General features: G+C 41.9%; 1 protein-coding gene across 1 annotated transcript in view; it reads right to left on the reverse strand.

Moving 5' to 3' along the window:
* The window catches only part of WDFY4 (WDFY family member 4), a 288,190-nt gene that overhangs the window by 237,640 nt on the left and 24,394 nt on the right, over positions 1-26,156 (reverse strand). Inside the window, 3 exon segments of the mRNA XM_079138164.1 lie at positions 3,532-3,657; positions 5,678-5,784; positions 6,925-7,039. Coding sequence (XP_078994290.1) covers positions 3,532-3,657; positions 5,678-5,784; positions 6,925-7,039 — 348 coding nt within the window.

The following is a 26,156-nucleotide window of genomic DNA, read 5'->3' on the forward strand; positions in this document are numbered from 1 at the left end:
CAGCAGAAAGAACTAGGTTGTATGTATGGTCAATCTCTGTTCTCAACCAGCCTTGTCAACAGAGCCAGTGAGGGGAGTGGGGCATGGCTGTGGCTCAAGTCTGAAGGCAAAATCCCTACACAGGTGATTGCTATGTTTTCCAAATCAGGATCAAGTAGGCCACTTATCCATGGGGAATGCATTCCAAGATCTCACCCAGACATTTAAAACCCTGTATAATATTAAATCCTATATATACAGTTGGCCTCTGTATCTGTGGGTTTCCCATTCATGGACTCACCCAATCAAGAATAGAAAATGTTTAGGAAAAATATTATACCCGTAATGCAAATGTATATATTTTTCTTCTTGTTATTCCCTAAAAAATAGCAAAATAAGTACTTATATAACATTTACACTGTTAGGTATTATAAGTCACCTTGAGATGATTGCAGGCATAGAGAAGGTGTGCACAGGTTATATGAAAATACTATGCCACTTTCTCTAAGATACTTGAGTACCCACAGATTTTGGAATCCATGGGGAATTTTAGAACCAACCCCCCAGGGATACCAAGGGACCAAAGTACTAAACTTATTTCTATGCATAGGCTCATAGTAAAGGTTAATTTATAAATTAGGCACAGTAAGAAATAAACAACAATAAACTAATAATGAACTAGCACAATTGTAAAAACATACTGTAATAAAAGTTACTTAAAACATTAATTGTTTATGAATTTTTCACCTTATATTTTCAGTTGACCACAAGTAACTGAATAGATGTTAAGGGGAAATTCCTGTGGCAGAGAAGCGACTGACTTCAGGGTCTTTTCATAAGGAAATAGAGAAAAATGTCATCAACAGTTAAGATATAGAGTTAACAGGACCTTGTACAAAAAAAAAAAAAAAAGAGAGAGAGAAATGTTCCAAAATTCCTGATTGGCACTCAAACTCTACTCTGAAAGATCACAAAAGTTATCCTTTAACTCTAAAGTTATCCTTTTCCTTGCTAATCTGGTCTCCAAATGGCTGGCTGAGGGATTTCCAATATCTTCCTGTCCACTTGAGATAAAATCCAAAGCCCTAGTTTGACTCTCAGAGTCCTGCATGAACCAGCCCTGTCTCCTCTTTCACTCTATCTAATCCAGCTCTCCCTTGAACTTTCAATGATCTGATGGGGCCTCCTTCCAGCTTGGAAAATATTGCAAGCCCCTTCCATTAGGACGAATGTGTTAACCCCTGTTGGCTCCCTGATAGAGCCAAACTGAGCAGCGATGGAGCTGGGCTACAGAACCCAATTTCAGGTCTCTCTTGCAAGTGACTCTTGTTCTCATCTTGGGCCTAGATGATCATTTCTCTGTTCCTCTTACCTCTCCTCCCCACTTCCCTCCACCCCAACTGGGCCAGGCTATCTTCTGATTCCTGTCCAGGGTCAGCTCCTGTCCTCAGAAGAGTCTCCATTGATGGATTCACCAATACAAATCAGTCCTCTTGCCATCATTCCCCACACACCTCTCATTTTCCCTTCATACTACTTACAAAACCTATAACTACACATTTATTCATGGATTGTTTTCCCCACCCAATTTGACTTCCCCACTTTTCTGTCACCTGTGGGAGTGAAATTCTGCGCCGGCTGCAAAAACTATAGGTCTGAAATAGAGCTGTACCCAATAGGTGCTCTATTTCAGTAAAGGAAGAAATGAAAAGTCTTGAGGAATGTATGCATAGTCTGTCACCTGTGGCTTGTGTTCTGCCATGCATCTAAAAGACCTTGAAAACAGGAGCCTCACCAGTTCCCTGCAGAGCATGTAAAAGTCACATGGTAGATTTGCTGAAGTGCCTGGTGTAGCATCCTGGCCACCACTCAGAATAGGATTCATATATGGGCAAATGAGGCCTAACTTTCAACAAATGCAGGTTAAGGGATAACCAGCATCAGTAGAATCAGCCAGAACATGTGCAATGCCCTCCAGTAAGGATGATTAAGCTTTGAGAATTGGACTGAGGCATACACAATATGAACGCACAGGCGTGATGGCCAGTTGCATTGGAAATTTACTGAAAGGTCATGAGTACCTGCTTTGTGTGAGCTACTGCCTCAGGCACTGAACACACCAAGATAAGTGAGACACTTATTCCTCCCCACCCTCCCCCTGCTCCTACAGAATAGAAAGAGCTTTCTGAAGAACACAGCATCTCAGAAGCTGAGAAAGCAGAAACTGTCAAAAAGAAAGCCAGGGATGGAGGGGAGAAATTAGGAAGCATGGGAAAGACAGGAAATGACAAGAAGAAACCGTTTGATGCTCATGATCTAAGACATCTTCTGAGAGGAGGGAAAGAGGTGACATCACAGAATAGTTAGAAGTATAACTGAGGTAACCCAAGCCAGACCCCAGGCTGCCAACCTCAGCCCCATCTACAACCTCTGTGACACCAAAATCCACAATTACTCACAGTTCCTCAGTTTGTATAGATCAGGATGGCAACTCTACATACATTCTAGGATGGCAGAGAAAGCTCATGGAGATGACCCCCATGAGCTTCATGGACAGACAGGCGGATGGTTAGTACAGTTATGCGTGTCATTACAACATTTCAGTCAATAGTGGACCCTGTGTACAACATTGGTCCCATGAGACCATGATAGAACTGAAAAGTTCCTGTTGCCTAATGACATCATAATAAGATCAAGTGCAAGACATTACTCACATGTTTATGATGATGCTGGTGTAAACAAATATACTGCACCTGCTAGTTTTATAAAAGTATGGTCCATACAATTTTATACAACACATAACACTTGACCATGATAAACAACTGTAAACAACTGTTTACTGGTTTATGTACTTACCATAGTATACTTTTTATCATTATTTTAGAATGTAGTCCTACTTATTTTTTTTTTTTTAATAGTTTACTGTAAAACACCTTTCCCTGTTACACTGGCCGCAGTCTCATGCATCTCATGTTCACCACATTTCTTGACTGCATCAAGAGGTCACACAGAGTGCCTGACCCATGCCATCTAGTCTTGTGTAAGTGCACTCTACAGTCTTAGCACAATGATGAAATCCCCTAACCAACCATTTCTTAGAATGTTTCTCCATTGTCAGGTGGCCTGTGACTGTGCTTGGAAAATGTTGGCTGCTGATATGTGAGTCAGCATGCTTGTTATCAGAGAGGAAGGGGCCAGGGCAAAGAGGCCGCAGGTGCCAGGGAGGGTGGTAGGACTCCAGAATGCAGACCAGAAGAGGAGCTGAGGAGAGGGGGAAAGGGAGCTGGAAAGGGGAGTAACCCACCTTTCTGGGAGAGTGCAGGGGAGAGGGATGTTGACACAGGGATTCCATAAGGTGGAGAGTAAAGGAGAAAATCATTTTTTCAGCTATTCAAGCACTTCAAGAGCTAGGAGGCAGAGGGCCTTTGGGATGACAGAGGAACTTGGGAACTAAGGCTAAGACTGACAAAAATATCTCCCAGAAGCATTCCAGAGTCTGATCCTAAAAGTGAGGTCATGGCCTCAGTATGTTGGGTACCTGCTGTCACTCACCTGCACAAACATCCTCTGACCTTGAACATCATTCTCATCCTTTTCCAGAGGAAAGATGAAGAAGAGGTAAAGGCACTGGAGGAGGAGGGCTGGAAGCCCAGACTCAGCCACTCTGCCCAGGGTCTCCTGCAAGGGAAGAGCACATGTGACCCCAGATCCAGAGCCCAGACCTGTGTCAGGCCTGCTACATCAGTGGGGTCCATGGGAAAGTCACTTCTCTCTGGATGCCATGTCCTCACATGTGAAACACAGGCGATCATGGACCCACCTACATGGCTGCAAAGGTGAAGTTTATATAGCTTTTACTATGTGTTCAACAAATGTTAGTCCTCTTACAAGACATGTGGAGGAAGGAAAGAGGGAGAAGGGACTGAAGATGAGAATCAACAGCTTCCTAGCCGAACATAACAGCTGGCTGTGTGCAGTGGCCTCTTGATCAGGAAGGAGGGAAAACTGATACCAGGTGCACACACACCCCAGGAACACCTGAGTAGGGCCTTCCCACCCCTCACCCCTCACCCAGACTTCACCAAGACCTAAAGCAGCACAACATATGACTGACAGCCCGACAAGCACAGCACCAGGAAGCAGCCCAGGCAGCTGAACAGAAGCCATGAGGACAGGAGGTTAGCCAAGATGGAAACCAAATTGATGGAGTTTCCTTGGACTTTTCTTCCTTGGGTTCTGCCTGCAGGTCCTGTGTGTGTGTGTGTGTGTGTGTGTGTGTGTGTGTGTGTGTGTGTGTGTGTAAGAGAGAGAGAGAGAGAGAGAGAGAGAGAGCACATGTAAACAAATGTGGGGCAACATATGGGATGCTGTCTGCAATTTTTCCATTCAGTGAACCAACTTCATCTACACAGTGGGTGAGTTAGAGAAAGAGAAAGGAAGGGTAAACAGTCCAGCCAGAATCTAATGCAGGCTGCTGGGCCTAACCTCCCTCCTCAAAGTTTTCACTGCCAGGTAATGTCTTCCCTTCCCTTTAGTGACACATGGTTGGCTGTGACCCCTGGGTTGACTGTCCCTGGCTGATAGCCAGCTCAGACTTCTCTTACTCTCTGGACCAACTGCTTGTGGTGGGCAGCCAGCCCTTAGTTGACTCTGTGCCCACTCAGACTGCAGAGGCCTTCCCCAGGGGCTAACAAGCCCTGTCTCTGGGTTTCAGGTCACTGTACCTGATGGTGATTCAAGAAGTTTATACTGAGGAACAGACAAGGTCCTCCCTCTAGTTAGCCTCAGAGATCAGTCTCTAGCTCCCAGCATAGACGGTGATTGCACACAGGGTTATCACACCTCTACACTTAGATCCAAATTCCACCCAGTGTCTGTGTCCCTCTTGCACTGAGGGCAGCAGCCACCCTGTCTCATTCCCTGCTGTTCCCAGCACAGAGCATCCACTCCTACTACAGGCATGTCTCTAGGCCTTTCCTGCCTGGGCAGGCCTCTGACCATTTCTGCTAATGGTCATAGCTACCAGGGGCAGTTTTCACTTAAGAGGACAACAGCCATCCACAAGTCCCTCAGGGAAGAAGTTCCAGGCTCCTAATCCTACAGAGGGAGGACATAAGAACAGCCCAGATAGGTTAGGGCACACAGAGCACAGGTGCCTATAGGTGTATTGTGTTCTGGCTAGGTTAATCAGAAAGCAATCAAGAATTGTGGCTCAGAGCAGGGACTCTGGGGTCAGGTAGACTGCAGATACACACATGTTAGTCTTTTTAACACAGCTACCCTGGTATCTCCATACTCTGAGTCAAGGTCCTTAGGAGGATTAATTGGTAGTATGCGTGGGACACATTCAGCCTTCACCAAGGTAATAGTCATGTAGGTAATAGTCTATAAAGATCAATCATTAACCACACTAACCACACTAGAAGAAATGCATGATTATTCCCATTTCTAAAATTAGAAACAAAACCAAATAACAGCACGTTAAAGTCATTTGTCCATGGTTACACATATTTTGTCAATTGAAAAGGAAACATTCAAACCTGAATTTCAGACCCCAAAGTCCATGTTTGATAGCAGAAGGGAAGATGGAAGAAACCATTGGGTTTGCTAAAAAGGAAGACACTCTGGGAATAGGCCAACACCCTGTGCCCCACTTCCCTCTGCCCACAGAGGAGGGGCCAAAGAGCCTGGAACTCACCGAGTCTGTCCCCGTGAGCACATACACTGACTTCAAGAGCAGGTAGCCATCCTGATCCACGTCCCCCTTCCACCGCAGCAACTGCCCTGCCACCACTCGTGCTTGTTCTGGAAGAAAGTATCACCATATGGGCATTGTAGCAGCCTGTCTGACCACCTTCCCTCCATCCAAGGCTTCCTTTCCCCATGAGATGTTCCTGAGCACCTGTAGCAGACTCTGGCCTCCTGCCCACACATCCCAAAGCCACCTGAATCTATACCTAACACTTATACTCTCCTGGATTAATTTCCTTGGAGGACTGAATTTATCACACCATCATGCCTGCTTAACAACCATCAATGGCCCCTGTTGCCAATGACTAGGAACAACCTCCTTGGTTATTGGATCCCCCAAAATCCAGGCGCTTGATCCCACTTCCTACATCCCATAGCCCCTTATATTGCAACAATCCCAGCAATTGGTGCCCAAACTCAACCTTCTGCCTGGAATTCCCTACTGCCCCTCAGCCCACAGCCACCATGATATTCTGTTTGGCCTCCAGGGTCCAGCTTACATGAGTGCAAGAGTGCAATGAGGAGACCCTGCAAAAGATACATACTTTACTACTGTGTCTTTTCCATACTAAGCTCTCCACTGGACAGTTGTACTTCTGATCATAGCAAGTCTTCCCAGAGACCCCAGTCCTGTCTATGTATGTGTGTGTCTGTGTGTGTGGTGTGTTTGTGAGTCTCAGTAGTATACCTGTGTCTGTTTTTGTGTGTAGTGTGTAGGTTCATGTGTAGTATTTGTGAGTAGAGTCTCTGTGTGTCTGTGTGTGTGTGTCCTTGTGAGACTGTGTATCTATCATATAATGTTTGTTAAGTATCTGTGTGTTTCTCTTATGTTTCTCTGTGGGTAGTGCCTCTGTGTGACACCAGAGTGTTTGTAGTGTCTGCATATATGTCTGTGTGTAGTATATTATGTGCGGTGTATGTATAGCTATGTTTGCCTGTCTGTGCAATGAATATAGTGTGACCACATGCATGTGCATCTGTGTCCTGGGAAGAGAAGAGCTGCCAACATCCCCTTCTCTCCTCCCCTGCTTTTCCCTCTGTCTCCAAGGCACTCAGGTGTAGAGTGGGCATCATGCCCTTTGGCAAACACTACTTTCCTCCAGGAGAAAGCAGAGGAACTTAGAAAGGCCCTGGGCAAGTTCTGCAGGGCTGCTTAGCTCTCCATAGTGTTCTCCAGCACCTCTGTTCTCTTACCTGCAGGTTTCCCAGCAAGGGCCTTCTGTATTTCTTGGGCAAGTTGGTCAGAAACATCTTCTGCTAGCCTTTGGAGACTGGGAAAGCAGATGATGCCCACAGAGTGTTCCCAAGCCTGATGGTGACAAATAGGATTCAGTCAGAGCTATCAGCACTCCAAGCAATGCATGAGAAACACCTGGCCTCCCTTATGATCAGTCCAGGCCAATGGCTCAACTCCCTTTCCCAGGTGCCTCCAAAAGGCCACCCATCTACCTCCCTCACAGCTTTAACAAGGATCCCACACCATGCTCTAAATTCTTTAGCTTCCTGCTGAGCTCCAGGTCCACACATTCCACTGCCTCTGGACACCTTCCTTGAACGCATGCTTCTGCAATGTCAAGAACACAGACCCCAATCCATTACCATCCCCCAAAACCTGATGCACCTTGTGTCAGGGAATGGCCCAGACAAGTACCCAGCTGTCCCTGTGGAAATCCCAAGAATGATTCACTAGGTTTCTCTCTACTTCCTCCCTTATCCAGTCAATTGTTATGTGTCACTGATTGTCCTCTTATCCAGTGTCTTAGTCCATTTTCTGTTGCTATAACAAAATACCTAAAGCTGGGGACTTCATATAGACAAGAGATTTATTTGGTCCATGGTTTTGGAGGGTGAAAGTTCAAGATCAGGAGGCTCCATTTGTTTGACCTCTGCTGGCCCCTTAACTACATCACAACATGGTAGAGAAACAGAGAAACAAAAACATTCAGAAGGGGCCAAGCACATGAGGTGCCTTTCTTTATAATGATGTGCTCTTACAAGAACTCAGTAGTGCCCAATGAAAATGTAATGTAAGCAACATACGTGATTTTAAATTTTCAAGTAGCCTCTTCTTAATAAAAATAAAACGTGAAGATAAAAAAAAAAAAAGAGGAACTCACTCTGGGAAATCAGCATTAATCCCTTCCAAGAGCAATGCCCCCATGACCTAATTACCTTCCATGGGCCCCATGTCCCACAGGTTCCATCATCTCAATATCACCATCAACTTACTGAACCAAGCTTCTAGCATTGAACCCTTGAGGAACACACTCAAACCATATCCAAACCAGAGCATATAATTTTCAAATCTCACACAGATATCTAAGTATTAATCATTTGTTTCTTTTAGATTAATTCTACAAAGTGGAGTTGTAAGTTAAAGAGTGTACTGTTTTGTTGTTGTTGTTGTTAGTTTGTTTGTTTGTTTGCTTGCTTTAGTACATATTACAAACTCATTCTCCAGATAATGTTTACCATATTAGGTTCCACAGGCTCCATATAAGAGAGTCGGGTTTTCTACACCCACACCCATGTTGTGGATTCTCATGTTTTTTCATCTTTAATGAAAAAATCTCATCAAAAATGTATTTCATCTCAGTTGCAATCTTTACTAGAGTGAACGAATGCTTCTCCTGCTTCTTGAATTGCCTGTTTTTATTCATATCCTATTACTCTTTTAGGGTTTAGGTCTATAATACAACTGCAATTATCTCAAGCTTGACATTTATTTTTTAATTTGGTGCTATTTGGTTTGATTGTACAGAAATATGAAATTCTTATGAAACCAAATTTCTCCATCTATTCCTTCATCTTCTGGCTTTTGTTACAGCTTTAGGAATTTGGTCCCCAGTCCCAAGTTGTCATTAATTTCTCCCTTTTTTATTTTTTAAAATTTTTTCTTATCTGTTCCTTCTCTATTTCTATCTTATTTGGTTGAATTTTCCCCCTTTTATTAGGATTCTATTAATGAAAGTCACAACTTTTAAAACTCTGCTTGGAACACAAGACCCTTTATGGGACTCTTCCCAATCTCTGTAGTGATCCTGCCCATAAGTCTGTTTTTCATCAGAGTCTTTGGGCAGGTGTCCATTTCTCTTTGTTCAATCATACTGTCACTGACCGAGTATGCTAGTCCTAGGTGAGGAGGCTTTCTCCAAGTTAACAGTCACGGAGGAGTGACTGCCTTTGGGCCATGTAGGGCCTGACTTCCAGGAGATTCCCCATCTCTAGTTCCTGCCAGGAGGGCAGGCTGCTGAACACAGTCCTGGAACCAGAGGCCTCTGTGAAATGCAGTTTTCATGGGCTGCCATCCCCTCATCCCCACTCACCACCCATAGTCAACTCAATTCCTGCCCAGAAACCTCACTGGGTACTTTCTAAGCTGAGCTCATCTGTCTAGAGAAGGTAAGGAGAATATCAAAGTCCCAAAGGGAAATAATTTTCAACGTTTTTCTTGTTAAGACATTATGTTTGTTTTCAAAAGCCTTTAAAAATCTTGTCTCCATTAAAAGACACCGTATATAAATGTTGTAAAGATGCAAGCCATAGATTTGCAATGCATCTAACTGACAAAGGATTGGTATCTAGACTCCTGTAAATTGATAAGAAAAAAAAACCTGATTTTTTTAAAGGCTAAATTAAATAGTAAATGATGAACTATCAGAAAAATACAACTTAAACCTCCTTGAAATATTTTGTATTTTTCAGTTCAGGCAAAAATGAAAAGTCTAACAATACCAAATGCAGAACATAAGGACCCCGCATTCTACTGGTGAAGTGTAACTTGGGAAAACCCCTTTGAAGATGTTTTTAGCCCAAATGAATAAATTTAAAGGGGCACATAACTAGGTATTTTCCCTAGAGAAATGCTGGTACATGAGCTGGACAAGAAATAGTTATGTGATCACATATGTAATTGTGAAAACTGGGGAAATTTTTTTTAATGTGTATCAAGAGGACCACAGATGAATATTTTGTGATATATTTATATAAAAGAATACAAAATAGTACCAAAAATATACAGCCAAATGTATCAACATGGATAAACCCCAGAAATGTCAAGTGGGAAAATCAGTGGTAAAATTATATGACAGCATGTAAGGTCTACAAACATCTTTAAGATGGTATTGTATATTACTGATGTGTATCTAATGATAGCATCTAATAGAAATATACATCTGCACTGGGAATGATACATCCCAAATCCAAGATAAGGGTTACCTCTGCAAGAATGGGCTTAAGAATGTGTACATAGGGGAGTTTAGTTTATCTGGCAAGTTTCATTTCTTATATACTAGGTGGTAAGCATTCATATGTTGTGTTTTGAGTGAAACTTTGTGTGAGCCTAAATTTTTTATTTTGTTTTCTACCCTATAAAAGGACTGGTTGACCCTTCCCTTTGTAAATAAAAAAAAAAAACAACACACATTAGAACTTTGCTAAAACAACAAGAATGCTTGGTTATTGTTAAACACGTTGGACAAAATAGACCTTCAACAAATGTTTAATAAATGAAGAAAACAATTATGAAACCCACAACATACAGTAACAATAGCCAAAAGTATGTCATGTTGGTCTTGTGCTAAACACTGGGTCAAGTACTTACACACGTTATTTTTACTAATCCTCACAACAAAGCATTGAGGTTTATATTATTATAATGCCCACCTTGCAGACCGAGCTGTAGATTAGGTACAAAGGCTCAGCACCAAGAATTGAATTACTTCATACACATGGAACATGCCGAAGTAGCATTTGCATGTGTATATAAACTAAAACTTACCCCTAGAAACCAGTGGCCACCCAGACATGTTAATGTTGGAAAGAAAAAGTCAGTCTTTGGGGCTTGGAATTTCTGAGGTAAGATGATTTCCCTCTCCAGGATCCATTTGTTATGATGTCTTTCTAACAAATTCCTGCACCTCCTTCCTGCACTTGCAAACCCTTCGAAGACCAATTTGCAGGCAGTTGCCTCAGAAGCTTCTATATTGTCTCTGGAGCAATGGGACTCCAGGAGGCACTCTACAATAAAGCAAATTGGGCCACTGTGAGTTGAACAGTAATTGTACTGTGAGCCAGATCTCCCAAGGCTCAGGCTCCTTCCTGGGACCACAATGGGTACTTCTGGAGACTGCTTTAACTCTTTCAGGTCACCAGGGTGCTATTTGATGCACCGAGCCAATCATTTACCAAATGGTACCATGGAGACCCCAAAGAGTTAAGGCAGCTTCCAAAAGACCCTAATTTTTCCCCCAAACTGGGATTTGCATGCTGGGAGAATATTGCTTAATATTTTAAAAAACTTTTATTTACTAACATTATCTAAGCTCATGCTTTGTGACTGTCCCTTCTTGTGGAAGAAAAAGAAAGAAAACAATGCTTTAGACTCCAGATCAAAACAAAGAATAACAAAAGCTCTTGAGGAGATGGGGGGGAAAATCAGCTTTTGAATGACAAGAGAACCTGGTTGGTTTTCCAGCCTGACCACAATGTTACTATCATTTCATTATTAAGGAGTTTGGGGGTTTTATCTTTAAGAGAACTTTAACCATTTCTGAGATTTTATGTGAGATTTCCCTGCTAATATGACATAGTGGACAATCTCCTTTGTAAATTAAAAAAGGAAAAGAAAAAGAAAAAGAGTGTGCATCAAAGCTTTGCTAAAACAGCAAATAATGTTATTTTCCCAAAGTGGGAATAAGCTGTGTTTGAAGCCCTACTTTAAGGTGGAGTAGAAGTGGGAGTGAACAAGGAGGATTGTTTACCATCTCTGTCCCCTCTGGACACCACATTTGAAAAGTATTGCTGGTCATTCTTTTCTTTTTTTTTTTTGAAGGGGGTGCAGATATCAGGATTGAACCCAGGGGCACATAACCACTGAGCCATAACCCCAGCCCTTTTAAATATATATTTTATTTGGGAACAAGGTCTCACCAAGTTGCTTTAGGGCATCATTAAGTTGCTGATGCTGCCTTTGAACTCACAATTCTCCTGCCTCAGCTCCTGAGCTGATAAGATTACAGGCATGTACCACTGTGCCCGACTGGTTATCCTTTCTATTATATTTAATGTTCCTTAACTTTCTTCAGAGGTCAGTTAGATCCACCCTTTGTTTATGTGAGAATGATTAATCACATTGAAAGAAATAAACTCTGTACTATTGTCTAAAGGCTTAGCCTAAAGGCAGGCGTGTACACACACACACACACACACACACACACACACACACACAGACACACACACACACATACACACACACACACATACACACACACAATACAATCATCTGTGAGTACAGCTAACTTAATGTTAATTCCAATTCCTCCATATTAGAAAATAAATGATTTCTCTTTATGTTACCCACAATTATAGTTATCTGCTATTGCATGACAACCCAGACCAAAATTGAGTGGCTTAAAATAACAGTCATCATGTATTTTGCTCATGGATCTGCAATTTGTGCAGGAGTCTGCATGGTGTTTTGGTACTTTACTCAACTAGGAAAGCTAACAAGACTAAGAGATCCATTTCCAAGATGGTGCACTCACATGACTGGGAAGTTGATGATGCTGGTTGTCAGCAAGTACATTTGCAAGGTCTTTTTATCTTTCTTTCAGTGCTGGATGTTGAACCCTCTCACTGAACTACATACCCAGCCCCTTTCATAGTTTTTTTAAAGATAGAATCTCCCTAAGTTGCCCAGACTGGCCTCAAATTTATGATCCTGCTACCTCAGACTCCTGAATAGCTGGGATTACAGGTGTGTACCATCTCACTTGCCTAGGTCAGGGGCCTTCATTCTTCTCCACATAGGTCTTTACTCAGGGCTATGTGGACTTCCTCACTATGTAGCAGCCAGGTTCTAAATGATTATTCTAAGAGACAGGAAGGGAAAGCACCCCCAAGGTTTGTGCCTAGAAATGTCACTTCTACCCTATTCCATTAGCCATGCCATCACAAATCCCACCTAGATGAAAGGGGAGGAGACACAGACTTTACCTCTTGCATGAAGAAATGTGAACCCATTCATTCCATGCCACCCCCCATCGTCTGTCCCATATATTGAGGAATTTTACGATAATTTCTGTGAATTCTCCAAAGTCTTCTCTAAGGTCTGTGTTTTTTTGCTTTCTCTCAAAGTACATATTCCATGAACAATCTTCAAGAACTACTTCTGTGACTCTATCTTTCCCCATATCTATTATCATGGAATATCTCTATGCAAAGTGAAGAGCTACAGTGTGTTCCTTCCACCACAGCTTGCTCAGTCACAGGCCAGGGCCTGCCTATGTTTGCTAGAGGAATGACTTCTTGTCTTCACGTGAGATGCTACGGGCACTAAACAACAAAAGCCCAAAACTCTCTTGGCAGGAGAACAACAGTCTACTGAATCCTTCCTACAACTATTGCCCTGCACACTACAGAAGCTACTGGCCCTGTGCTGTTTCCTAAGTGATGTAATAAAACCTCTTCTCTTATATAGTCATACATGTAGTAGCATAGTTTCACTCTTCTTTATGGATGAGTAAAACTCCATTGTGTATATATACCATATATTATTTATCCACTTGTCTATTGAGGATCATGTACTCTGATTCCATAACTTGGCTATCGCAAATTTAATTTAAAAATAAATTAAGAGAAGGAAGTTCAATAAAGAAGAGGAAAAGGATCAGGGGAACGAAGAGGCGAGAGGAAGATAGTACTGGGAATTGAAATGGAGCAAATTATATTATTATATGCATTTGTGAATATGCCAAAATATACCACAATTAGGTATGACTATAATGCACTAACTAAAAAAAAAGTCACTTCCCTGTCTGCAACATCCTAGAGTCAACTGTCCAAACATCATGTGTTCAATGAGTGATGTTCTTTTGTGTCCAAGGGTGCTCGCAGGCAACACAATTGTCCAGTGGTGAGTCGTGGGCTAGGGAAACAGAAACTACATATGCCCCATCCTACAACCCCAGTGCTGAGCAAAGGGACCCAATGGTTAACAATGCAGACCTGAGACAAACTGCTTGGGTTAAGATCCACTCTCTGCTAAAAACTGGGTGGGTGACATCAGTCAAGTTACTTAACATCTGTAAACTTCTCTTTCCTCACTTATAAATAGGATAAAAATTGCAGCTATCTCACAGGGTCATTGTGGAGACTTTTAAACACTCAGTAAGTGTCTGCTTTGCTGGTTAGAGCTCTGTGAATATTATCTAGTTATCATAATTCAATCCATCATAAGTCAGTGACCATCACATATAGTGTGAGTAGCACAGGTCAAAGACAAAGCAGGTGATATTAAAAGAAAGAAAAGAGGACAGAAAGGCAGGGCTGGGGATATGATCCCACAGCAGGATTGAGACACTCTTCAACTCACCTGGCTAAGAGCTCCTTTTTGACCTTCAAAGAGGAACCATGAGGAGAAGAGCCTTCTGTTCTAAATGGAACTTCATTTCTGGCTCACCCCACTCATGGCAGCTCCATAATGTGATTCCAAGTCTCTGAGATTCCATCAGAGCTTTTTTTAATTAAGTGCATAACCAAATCCTGAGTGGATCAAGCAATACTGCAGTCATTCTTCAACTGAGGAGACCATGGGGCTGGGGATCACCACAGAATGAGCCAAGCCCACCTTTGTGCTTGCCTAACAGTTAATGCAGTTACATATAAACAAAGACAGGAATAATTTTCTTTATCCTTTTTTCCCTTTTGCAATAAGCAACTGGCTTATTTCCCTCAGCACGATACTCTCCAGTTTCATCCATTTTCCTGCAAATGACATAATTTCATTCTTCTTTATGGCTGAATAAGATTTCATTGAGTATATATAATACATTTATTTTATCATTCATCTGTTGATGGACACCTAGGCTGGTTCCATAACTTCGCTATTGAATATCACCTTACTGTGCTACCCAAACTGTACACAAATTGTCATTAATTTACAACGGTTCAACTTAACAATTTTTTGACTTTATGAGGGTACAAAAGTAATACATGTTTAGTACAAACCAAACTTTGAATTTTGGATTTTGATCTCTTCCTGGGCTATCAGCACACAGTGTGATCCTGTCTTGATGCTGGACAGCAGCAGGGAGCTGCAGTTCCCACTCAGCAACGTGATCACAAAGACGAACAACCAACATGTTACAGTGTTCTGTGCTAAGCTGTGGAGTTGGGCAGGTTAAATAGATGCAATGTATTTTCCATTTACAATGTTTCTAACTTATAATGGGTTTATTGGTATATATCAGAAATGAAATGAATCCAGGGTGAAATGATGTCCTGGGTTTAAACAGTTAGCAGTGACAAAGCTAATACTTAAACCCAGGAGCTCTGATGCCCAGGTGAGCAATACTGTCACCAATGATATCTAGGTAATATTCCTGCTGTGTGTTTGAAGGAGTCATATGGGAGAAAATAAAAGAGAAATGGAAGTCCTCTGAAAAGAGGATGCTAAAAAAAAAGTTCCAAGAGAGTCTGCTACACAAGACAAGGTCCATATCAAATCCAAAGACTTATGAGGTTGAAGCAGGAAATAGTCGCAAAAGAGAACACACACAGTTGTCAACTTCATCCAAGCTCTGACTACACGAGTCATCTCTTCCACGTTTAGCTGACTGAAAAAGATACTGGTCCAGTTAGCATCCCACAGCCCTAGAATATAATCCTTGAGAGCCTGCCTGCACAGAACCAAGCTTCAATTCCCTGAACCAGGGCAGCGAGTTCCTGCCCGCAGTTTGCTTCAGGGACCAGGACAGGGCATCTAGGGACTTCCTCAAGCAGCCCGCAGCCCGGCCCCCTACAGCAGGAAGTGCCTTTCCAGGCTAGCTTCTCGGAGCAGACCGCCCAGTGAGAGCCTTTCCACACAGAGCCAGCCAAAAGTCCCCAAGCCAGCGGTGACCTCCAGCCCGCAAGCAGCCTCTGGGACCAGGGCAAGGCAGCCAGAGACCTCTCCAGGCAGACCTGCCCCCCGGCCCCCCTGCCCGCAGGCTGTTTCCGGGGCGATCCAAGATGGCAGACTAGAGGGTGACTGCATCTCCAGTCACTCCAGAACCCAGGATTCAAGAAGGGGAGGCATTGAGAGACTCGGACTAAAATACAGCCACGGTGTGAGTCTCCCCCACCCAGTGAAGCGCTGCCCGGTGGCAGGCCCAGATTCGGATGGCTTATTAGAGTACAGCAGAGCAGCTACAGTCCTCCCCAGGTGGCCCTGCACACTCCAGCAGTGGGCTCCTCCCACAGGGCCATATTCTCCAGCATCTCGGAGCAGGCCCCCCCAATGAGAGCCTTTCTGCACAGAACCAAGCCTCAAGTCCCTGAACCAGGGCGGAGAGTTCCTGCCCACAGGTTGCTTCAGGAACCAGGACAGGGCAGCCAGGGACTTCCCCAAGCAGCCCACAGCCTGGGCCCCTCAGGTGGGAAGCACCTTTCCAGGCTAGCTTCTCACAGCAGACCCCCCAGTGAGAACCTTTCCACACAGAGCCAGCTCCAAGTCCTGGAACCAGTACAGGACTAGGGGCAGCTTTCCTGGGAAGCACTGCATTATCAAGTTACTCCAAGACTTCAGGCTACTGAAGGCAGGAAGGTGATACACTGGAAATCTACAGGGACACTATAAGCCAATAGAAGAATTCTGCAATATCACAAAGTCCCATTGATATCTGACCAATATGAGAAAACAAGGGAAGAAAATGTCCCAAACAAACCTAGATACTATATCAATAAAACCCAATGACAGCACAGCAGAAGAAATGTCAGAAAGAGAGTTCAGAATGTACATAATTAAAACAATCAGGGAAGCAAACGAGGAGATGAAAGAGCAAATGCAGGCATTAAATGATCACACCAATCAACAGTTAAGGAGCAAATATGGGAAGCAAGAGATCATTTCAATAAAGAGTTAGAGATATTGAAAAAAAACCAAACAGAAATCCTTGAAATGAAGGAAACAATAAACCAAGTTAAAAACTCCATAGAAAGCATAACCAATAGGATAGAACACCTGGAAGACAGAACATCAGATATTGAAGACAAAATATTTAATCTTGAAAACAAAGTTGACCAAACAGAAAAGATGGTAAGAAATCCTGAACAGAATCTACAAGAATTATAGGATATCATGAAAAGGCCAAATTTAAGAATTATTGGGATTTAGGAAGGCTTAGAGAAACAAACCAAAGGAATGAACAATCTATTCAATGAAATAATATCAGAAAATTTCCCAAATCTGAAGAATGAAATGGAAAACCAAGTACAAGAGGCTTATAGGACTCCAAATATACAAAATTACAACAGACCCACACCAAAGCGAATTATTATGAAAATACCTAACATACAAAATAAAGACAGAATTTTAAAGGCAGCGAGAGAAAAGAATCAAATGACATTCAGGGGGAAACCAATAAAAATATCAGCAGATTTTTCAATCCAGACCCTAAAAGCTAGAAGGGCCTGGAACAACATTTACCAAGCCCTGAAAAAAAATGGATGCCAACCAAGAATCTTATATCCAGCAAAACTTACTTTCAGATTTGACGATGAAATAAGATACTTCCATGACAAACAAAAGCTAAAGGAATTTACAAACAGAAAGCCAGCATTGCAGAACATTCTCAGCAAAATATTCCATGAGGAAGAGATGAAAAACAATGATGCAAATCAGCAACGGGAGGAACTAGCCTAAAGGAATAGCCAAATAAAGGGGAAACCAAATCATGTCAAAAAACAAAAATGAGTCAAATGACTGGAAATACAAATCATATCACAATAATAACCGTGAATGTTAATGGCCTGAACTCATCAATCAAAAGACATAGACTGGCAGAATGGATTAAAAAGAAAAATCCAACAATTTGCTGCCTGCAAGAGACTCATCTCATAGAAAGAGATACCCATAGACTAAAGGTGAAAGGATGGGAAAGAACATAGCATGCACACGGACATAGCAAAAAAGCTGGAGTATCCAACCTCATTTCAGATAATGTGGACTTCAAGCCAAAACTAGTCAGAAGGGATAAAGAAGGACAGTACATACTGCTTAAGGGAAGCATAAATCAGCAAGACATAACAATCATAAACATCTATGCCCCGAACATTGGCTCATCCATGTACGTCAAACAAAATCCTTCTCAATTCCAGAAATCAAATAGACCACAACACAATAATACTAGGCGATTTTAACACACCTCTCTCACTGCTGGATAGATGGTCCAAACAAAAATTGAATAAAGAAACCATAGATCTCAATAACACAATCAACAATTTAGACTTAACCGACTTATATAGAATATACCATCCAACAAAGAACGAATACACTTTCTTCTCAGCAGCACATGGATCCTTCTCTAAAATAGACCATGTCTTACGCCACAAAGCTACTGTTAGTAAATACAAGAATATAGAGATACTACCTTGTACTCTATCAGATCATAATGGATTGAAATTAGAAATAAATGACAGAATAAAAAAGAGAAACTTCTCCAATTCCTGGAGATTAAATAATACACTATTATATGATGAATGGATAACAGAAGACATCAGGAGGGAAATAAAAAAATTCTTAGAAGTAAACAAGAACAAAGACACATCATATCATAATCTCTGGGACACTATGAAAGCAGTACTTAGAAGAAGATTTATTTCATGGGGTGCATTCAACAAAAGAAGTAGAAATCAACAAATAAACGACTTAACACTACAGCTCAAAGCCCTAGAAAAAGAAGAGCAGACCAACACCAAAAGAGTAGAACACAGGAAATGGTTAAAATCAGAGCCGAAATCAACGAAATTGAAACAAAAGAAACAATCGGAAAAATTAACAAAATAAATACTTGGTTCTTTGAAAAAATAAACAAAATTGATAGACCCTTAGCCACACGAACAAAGAGAAAGAGGGAGAAAACTCAAATTACTAAAATTCGGAATGAACAAGGAATTCTCACAACAGACACGAGTGAAATACAAAACATAATTAGAAGCTATTTTGAAAATCTATACTCCAACAAAACAGAAAACCTCGAAGATATCAACAAGTTTCTAGAGACATATGAATTACCTAAACTGAATGAGGAGGACATACACAACTTAAATAAATCAATTTCAAACAATGAAATAGAAGAGATCATCAAAAGCCTACCAACAAAGAAAAGTCCGGGACCAGATGGGTTCTCAGCTGAGTGCTATAAAACCTTTAAAGAAGAGCTCATTCCAATACTTCTCAAAGTATTCCATAAAATAGAAGAGGAGAGAACCCTCCCAAACTCATTCTATGAAGCCAATATCACCCTGATACCTAAACCAGACAGAGACACTTCAAGGAAAGAAAATTTCAGACCAATATCCTTAATGAACATCAATGCAAAAATTCTCAACAAAATTTTAGCAAATCGCATACAAAAATATATTAAAAAGATAGTGCACCACAATCAAGTGGGTTTTATCCCAGGGATGCAAGGTTGGTTCAACATCCGGAAATCAATAAATGTCATTCACCATAACAACAGACTAAAAGTTAAGAATCACATGATTATTTCAATAGATGCAGAAAAAGCATTTGATAAAATACAGCATCTCGATTCCTGCCATTCGGCACTAGGATTCACTCTCACTTTCTGTAGTCCCCGGTTGCTCTGCTGTGGGGGTGCTGAAGATCCCCAGGGAGCAGGCCTGGTTTTTGAGCACCAGGAAATGAGTCCATAAATTAAATTAAAAAGTGTTCAGGAGGTTTCAAGATGGCGGCCTAGAGGGTGGCTGCATTTCATGTTGCTCCAGGACTCAGGATTCAAAAGAGGAGATATTGAGACACTTGGGACCGACTCAAAGCAGCCGGGTGAGTCTCTCCCATTGGGGAGGCGTCCCGGATGGGACAGTGGTCCCGGAACGCAGGAAACTTTGTGAAGTAGAACTGCCGGCGAGACGCCCCTCCCCCCGCTGGAGCAGTGAACTCGGACAGCTGGGAGCGCCATAAAGGAGGCCGCTCGGCACAGCGCTGGGACTCGGAGCAACCACTGGGGCTCCGGCGGCTGCCCAGGGGAGGAGTGGTGAGGACAGCTTTGTGGACTCAGGACACCGGGGCCTGCCCTGAGGAGGAGGAGGAGGAACGTGGCCACTTGGATTCGGAGTGACTGCACCAGAGCTACTGGCGGTTGCCAGAGGAGAAGCTCCGCGGCGAGCTGTTTGGACTCAGAACGACGCTTCTGAACCCCGGGGCCTGCCCTGAGGACGAGGAGGAGGAAGAGGAACGCGGCCACTTGGATTCGGGGTGATCACACCAGAGCTTCAGGTGGTTGCCAGAGGAGAGGCTGCGTGGCGAGCTGTTTGGACTCAGACCACTTCTGAACCCTGGGGCCTGCCCGGAGGAGTAGGAGGAGGAGGAGGAGCGCGGCGGGGTCGTTTGAACTCGCAGTGACTGCATTAGCGCTCCAGGCGGCTGCTCAGAGGAGAAGGCAAGTGGTGAGTTGTTTGGACTTAAAGTGACAGCGCCTGAACACAGGGGGGGGCTGCGTGGAGGAGAAGCGTGGTGGGTCGCTTGGTCTTGAGTGGCCGCACCAGAGCTCCGGGCGGTTGCCCATAGGACCCATGCAGCGGGTCACGTGGATTCAGAGCCACTCAGACTGACCACTCCTGAACACCCGGGGGGTTATCTGGAGAAGGAGGAGGAACGGGAAGGGTCACTTTGACTTGGAGTGATTGATTGCCCAGGGATACGGGTGGTTGGTGAGAGGTGGAGGCACGCAGTGAGTTTCTTGGACTCCTAGTGACCGCACCGGAATACTGGGCGGCTGTCTAGAGGAAGAGGCGTGTGGCGGGTCTCTGGGACTCAGAGAGATTGTACGGGGCCCCAGGTGGCTGCTCAGAGGAGGGGCCGCATAGCCAGGCAATTAGGGGCAGAGCAGGGTCCCAGGATCTAGGAGGCTTCTGGGTGGAAGAGCTGCACAGAGACAGGCTTAGGGCGGAGCGAAGGTTCCAGGCCTGCAGGCAGATTCTCTGAGGAGGGGCAGCCTAAGGAGATTCATCTGCGAAGGGTGAGGCTCCCAGGCCCAGGAGGTAGGGCCGGGCCCCTGAGAACGTTGCAGAGGAAGGCAGCCCAGCCCAGGCGGTAGCTGTAATTGAGGGGAACCTCTAGGAGGGTACTGACCAGCGAGACCTCCCCACCGGCTGAGTCTTCCCTGCCGGGTGAGGTTTCCCCACAAGGACAGTAAAACTAGAGACTCAGGCCCAAACAGGCCTTGCCTCAGCCCGCAGCCTAGGTCCCCTTTGGATGACCATTGGTCAACAAGTGGAGGCACCTCTGCCCACTAGCAGGGACTATACCCCACCTGAAGGCCACCACTCCTAGAGAGGCAGCTTCCTTGTGGAGCACCACATTATCAACTTCCTCCAAGACTTCAGCCTACTGAAGGCTAAGGGGGAATATATATAGAAATCTTCAGGGACATTGTAAGTCAATAGAGGAAATTTGCAATATCTCAGCGGTCCACTGATACTTGAACAATATGAGAAAACAAGGAAAGAAAATGCTGCAAACAAATCTAGATGTTACATCAATAAAACCCAATGACAGCATGGCAGGAGAAATAACAGAAAAGGAGTACAGAATGTACATAATTAAAATGATCAGAGAAGCAAACGATGAGATGAAAGAGCAAATGCAAGCATTGAATGATCGCACCAATCGACAGTTAAAAGAGCAAATACAGGAAGCAAAAGATCATTTCAATAAAGAGTTAGAGATATTGAAAAAAAACCAAACAGAAATCTTTGACATGAAGGAAACAATAAACCAAATTAAGAACTCCATAGAAAGCATATCCAATAGGATAGAACACCTGGAAGACAGAACCTCAGACATTGAAGACAAAATATTTAACCTTAAAAACAAAGTTGAACAAACAGAGAAGATGGTAAGAAATCATGAACAGAATCTACAAGAACTATGGGATATCATGAAAAGGCCAAATTTAAGAATTATTGGGATTGAGGAAGGCCTAGAGAAACAAGCCAAAGGAATGAACAATTTATTCAATGAAATAATATCAGAAAATTTCCCAAATCTGAAGAATGAAATGGAAAATCAAGTTCAAGAGGCTTATAGGACTCCAAATACACAAAATTACAACAGACCCACACCAAGGCACATTATAATGAAAATACCTAACATACAAAATAAAGACAGAATTTTAAAGGCTGTGAGAGAAAAGAACCAAATTACATTCAGGGGGAAACCAATACGGATATCAGCAGACTTTTCAATCCAGACCCTAAAAGCTAGAAGGGCCTGGAACAACATTTTTCAAGCCCTGAAAGAAAATGGATGCCAACCAAGAATCTTATACCCAGCAAAACTTACCTTCAAATTTGACGATGAAATAAAATCCTTCCATGATAAACAAAGCTAAAAGAATTTACAAAAAGAAAGCCAGCATTACAGAACATTCTCAGCAAAATATTCCATGAGGAAGAGATGAAAAACAAAGAAGCAAATCAGCAAAGGGAGGAATTATCCTAAAGGAATTGTCAAATAAAGGAGGAAACAAGTTGTGTCAAACAAATAAATAAATAAAATTTAAAAAATGAACCAAATGACCGGGAAACCAAATCATATCTCTATAATAACCCTGAATGTTAATGGCCTGAATTCATCAATCAAAAGACATAGACTGGCAGATTGGATTAAAAAGAAAGATCCAACAGTATGTTGCCTGCAAGAGACTCACCTCATAGAAAAAGATACCCATAGACTAAAGGTGAAAGGATGGGGAAAAACATACCATGCGCATGGACTCAGCAAAAAAGCCGGAGTATCCATCCTCATTTCCGATAGTGTGAACTTCAAGCCAAAGTTAGTCAGAAGGGATAAAGAAGGTCATTTCATACTGCTTAAGGGAAGCATGAATCAGCAAGATATAACAATCATAAACATCTATGCCCCAAACAGTGGCTCATCCATGTATGTCAAACAAATCCTTCTCAATTTCAGAAACCAAATAGACCATAACACCATAATACTAGGTGATTTTAACACGCCTCTCTCACCACTGGACAGATCTTCCAGACAAAAATTGAACAAAGAAACCATAGATCTCAATAACACAATCAATAATTTAGACTTAACGGACATTTATAGAATATACCATCCAACCAAGAGTGAATACACTTTCTTCTCAGCAGCACATGGATCCTTCTCTAAAATAGACCATATATTATGCCACAAAGCTAATGTTAGCAAATACAAGAAGATAGAGACACTACCATGTATTCTATCAGATCATAATGGATTGAAGTTAGAAATAAACGAAAGAGTAAAACACAGAAACTATTCCAACAACTGGAGATTAAACAATATGCTATTATATGATGAATGGATAACAGAAGATATTAGGAAGGAAATTTAAAAATTCTTAGAGGTAAATGAGAACAAAGAAACATCATATCAAAATCTCTGGGACACTATGAAAGAAGTACTTAGAGGGAAATTTATTTCATGGAGCGCATTTAATAAAAGAAGTAAAACTCAACAAATAAACGACCTAACACTACAGCTCAAAGCCCTAGAAAAAGAAGAACAGAACAGCACCAAAAGTAGTAGAAGACAGGAAATAGTTAAACTCAGAGCTGAAATCAATGAAATTGAAACAAAAGAAACAATACAAAAAATAGACAAAATAAATAGTTGGTTCTTCGAAAAAATAAACAAAATTGATAAACCTTTAGCCACACTAACAAAGAGAAGATGAGAGAAAACCCAAATCACTAAAATTCGGAATGAACAAGGAAATATCACAACAGACAGGATTGAAATACAAAACATAATTAGAAGCTATTTTGAAAATCTATACTCCAACAAAATAGAAAATTTCAAAGACATCAACAGGTTTCTAGAGACATATGAATTGCCTAAACTGAACGAGGAGGACATAAACAATTTAAATAGACCAATTTCAAGTACTGAAATAGAAGAAGTCATCAAAAGCCTACCAACAAAGAAAAGTCCGGGACCAGATGGGTTCTCAGCCGAGTTCTACAAAACCTTTAAAGAAGAACTCATTCCAATACTTCTCAAAGTATTCCATAAAATAGAAGAGGAGGGAACCCTCCCAAACTCATTCTATGAAGCCAATATCACACTGATACCTAAACCAGATAGAGACTCATCAAGGAAAGAAAATTTCAGACCAATATCCTTAATGAACATCGACGCAAAAATTCTCAACAAAATTTTAGCAAATCGCATACAAAAACATATTAAAAAGATAGTGCACCATGATCAAGTGGGCTTCATCCCAGGTATGCAAGGTTGGTTCAACATCAGAAAATCAATAAACGTAATTCACCATATTAATAGACTTAAAGTCAAGAATCACATGATTATTTCAATAGATGCAGAAAAAGCATTTGATAAAATACAGCATCCCTTCATGCTCAAAACACTAGAAAAAATAGGGATAGTGGGAACATTCCTTAACATTGTAAAGGCCATTTATGCTAAGCCCATGGCTAATATCATTCTAAATGGTGAAAAACTGAAAGCATTCCCCCTAAAAACTGGAACAAGGCAGGGATGCCCTCTTTCACCACTTCTATTCAACATCTTTCTTGAGACTCTGGCCAGAGCAATTAGACAAACCAAAGAAATTAAAGGAATACGAATTGGAAAAGAAGAACTCAAACTATCCCTGTTCGCTGATGACATGATTATATATTTAGAGGAACCTGGAAATTCCACCAGAAAACTCTTAGAACTCATAAGTGAATTCAGTAAAGTAGCAGGTTACAAGATCAATGCCCATAAATCCAACGCATTTTTATACATAAGTGATGAATCTTCAGAAAGAGAAATTAGGAAAACTACCCCATTCACTATAGCCTCGAAAAAAATAAAATACTTGGGAATCAATCTCACAAAAGAGGTGAAAGACCTCTACAATGAGAACTATACAACACTAAAGAAAGAAATTAAAGAACACCTTAGAAGATGGAAAGATCTTCCATGTTCTTGGATAGGAAGAATTAATATTGTCAAAATGGCCATACTACCTAAAGTGCTATACAAATTCAATGCAATTCCAATTAAAATCCCAATGACGTACCTTACAGAAATAGAGCAAGCAATTATGAAATTCATCTGGAAGAATAAGAAACCTAGAATAGCTAAAGCAATCCTTAGCAGGAAGAGTGAAACAGGGGGTATTGCAATACCAGATCTTCAACTCTACTACAAAGCAATAGTAACAAAAACGGCATGGTATTGGTACCAAAATAGAAAGGTAGATCAATGGTACAGAATAGAGGACACGGACACAAACCCAAATAAATACAACTTTCTCATACTAGACAAAGGTGCCAAAAATATGCAATGGAGAAAAGATAGCCTCTTCAACAAATGGTGCTGGGAGAATTGGAAATCCATATGCAACAGAATGAAACTAAACCCATATCTCTCACCATGCACGAAACTAAACTCAAAATGGATTAAGGACCTTGGAATCAGACCAGAGACCCTGCAGATTATAGAAGAAAACGTAGGTCCAAATCTGCACCTTGTTGGTCTAGGATCAGACTTCCTTAACAGGACTCCCATAGCACAAGAAATAAAAGCTAGAATCAACCACTGGGATAGATTGAAACTAAAAAGCTTTCTCTCAGCAAAGGAAACTATCAGCAATGCGAAGAAAGAGCCTACAGAGTGGGAGAATATCTTTGCCAATCATACTTCAGATAGAGCACTAATCTCCAGAATCTATAAAGAACTCAAAAAACTCTACACGAAGAATACAAATAACCCAATCAACAAATGGGCTAAGGAAATGAATAGACACTTCACAGAAGAAGATCTACAGGCAATCAACAAACATATGGAAAAATGTTCAACATCTCTAGTAATAAGAGAAATGCAAATCAAAACTACCCTAAGATTCCATCTCACCCCAATTAGAATGGCGATTATCAAGAATATGAGCAACAACAGGTGTTGGCGAGGATGTGGGGAGAAAGGTACACTCATACATTGCTGCTGGGGCTGCAAATTAGTGCACCCACTCTGGAAAGCAGTGTGGAGATTCCTTAGAAAACTCGGAATGGACCCTCCATTTGACCCAGCTATCCCACTCCTTGGCCTATACCCAAAGGACTTAAAATCAGCATACTACAGAGATACAGCCACATCAATGTTCATAGCTGCTCAATTCACTATAGCCAGACTGTGGAACCAACCTAGATGCCCTTCAATTGATGAGTGGATAAAGAAACTGTGGTGTATATATACAATGGAATATTACTCAGCCATAAAGAATGATAAAATTATGGCATTTGCAGGCAAATGGATGAAATTGGAGAATATCATGCTAAGTGAGATAAGCCAATCTCAAAAAGCCAAAGGACGAATGATATCGCTAATAAGTGGAGGATGACACATAATGGGGGGGAGG

Source organism: Sciurus vulgaris, assembly GCF_902686455.1.
Source record: "Sciurus vulgaris genome assembly, chromosome: 4".
NCBI classification, from domain to species: Eukaryota; Metazoa; Chordata; class Mammalia; order Rodentia; family Sciuridae; genus Sciurus; species Sciurus vulgaris.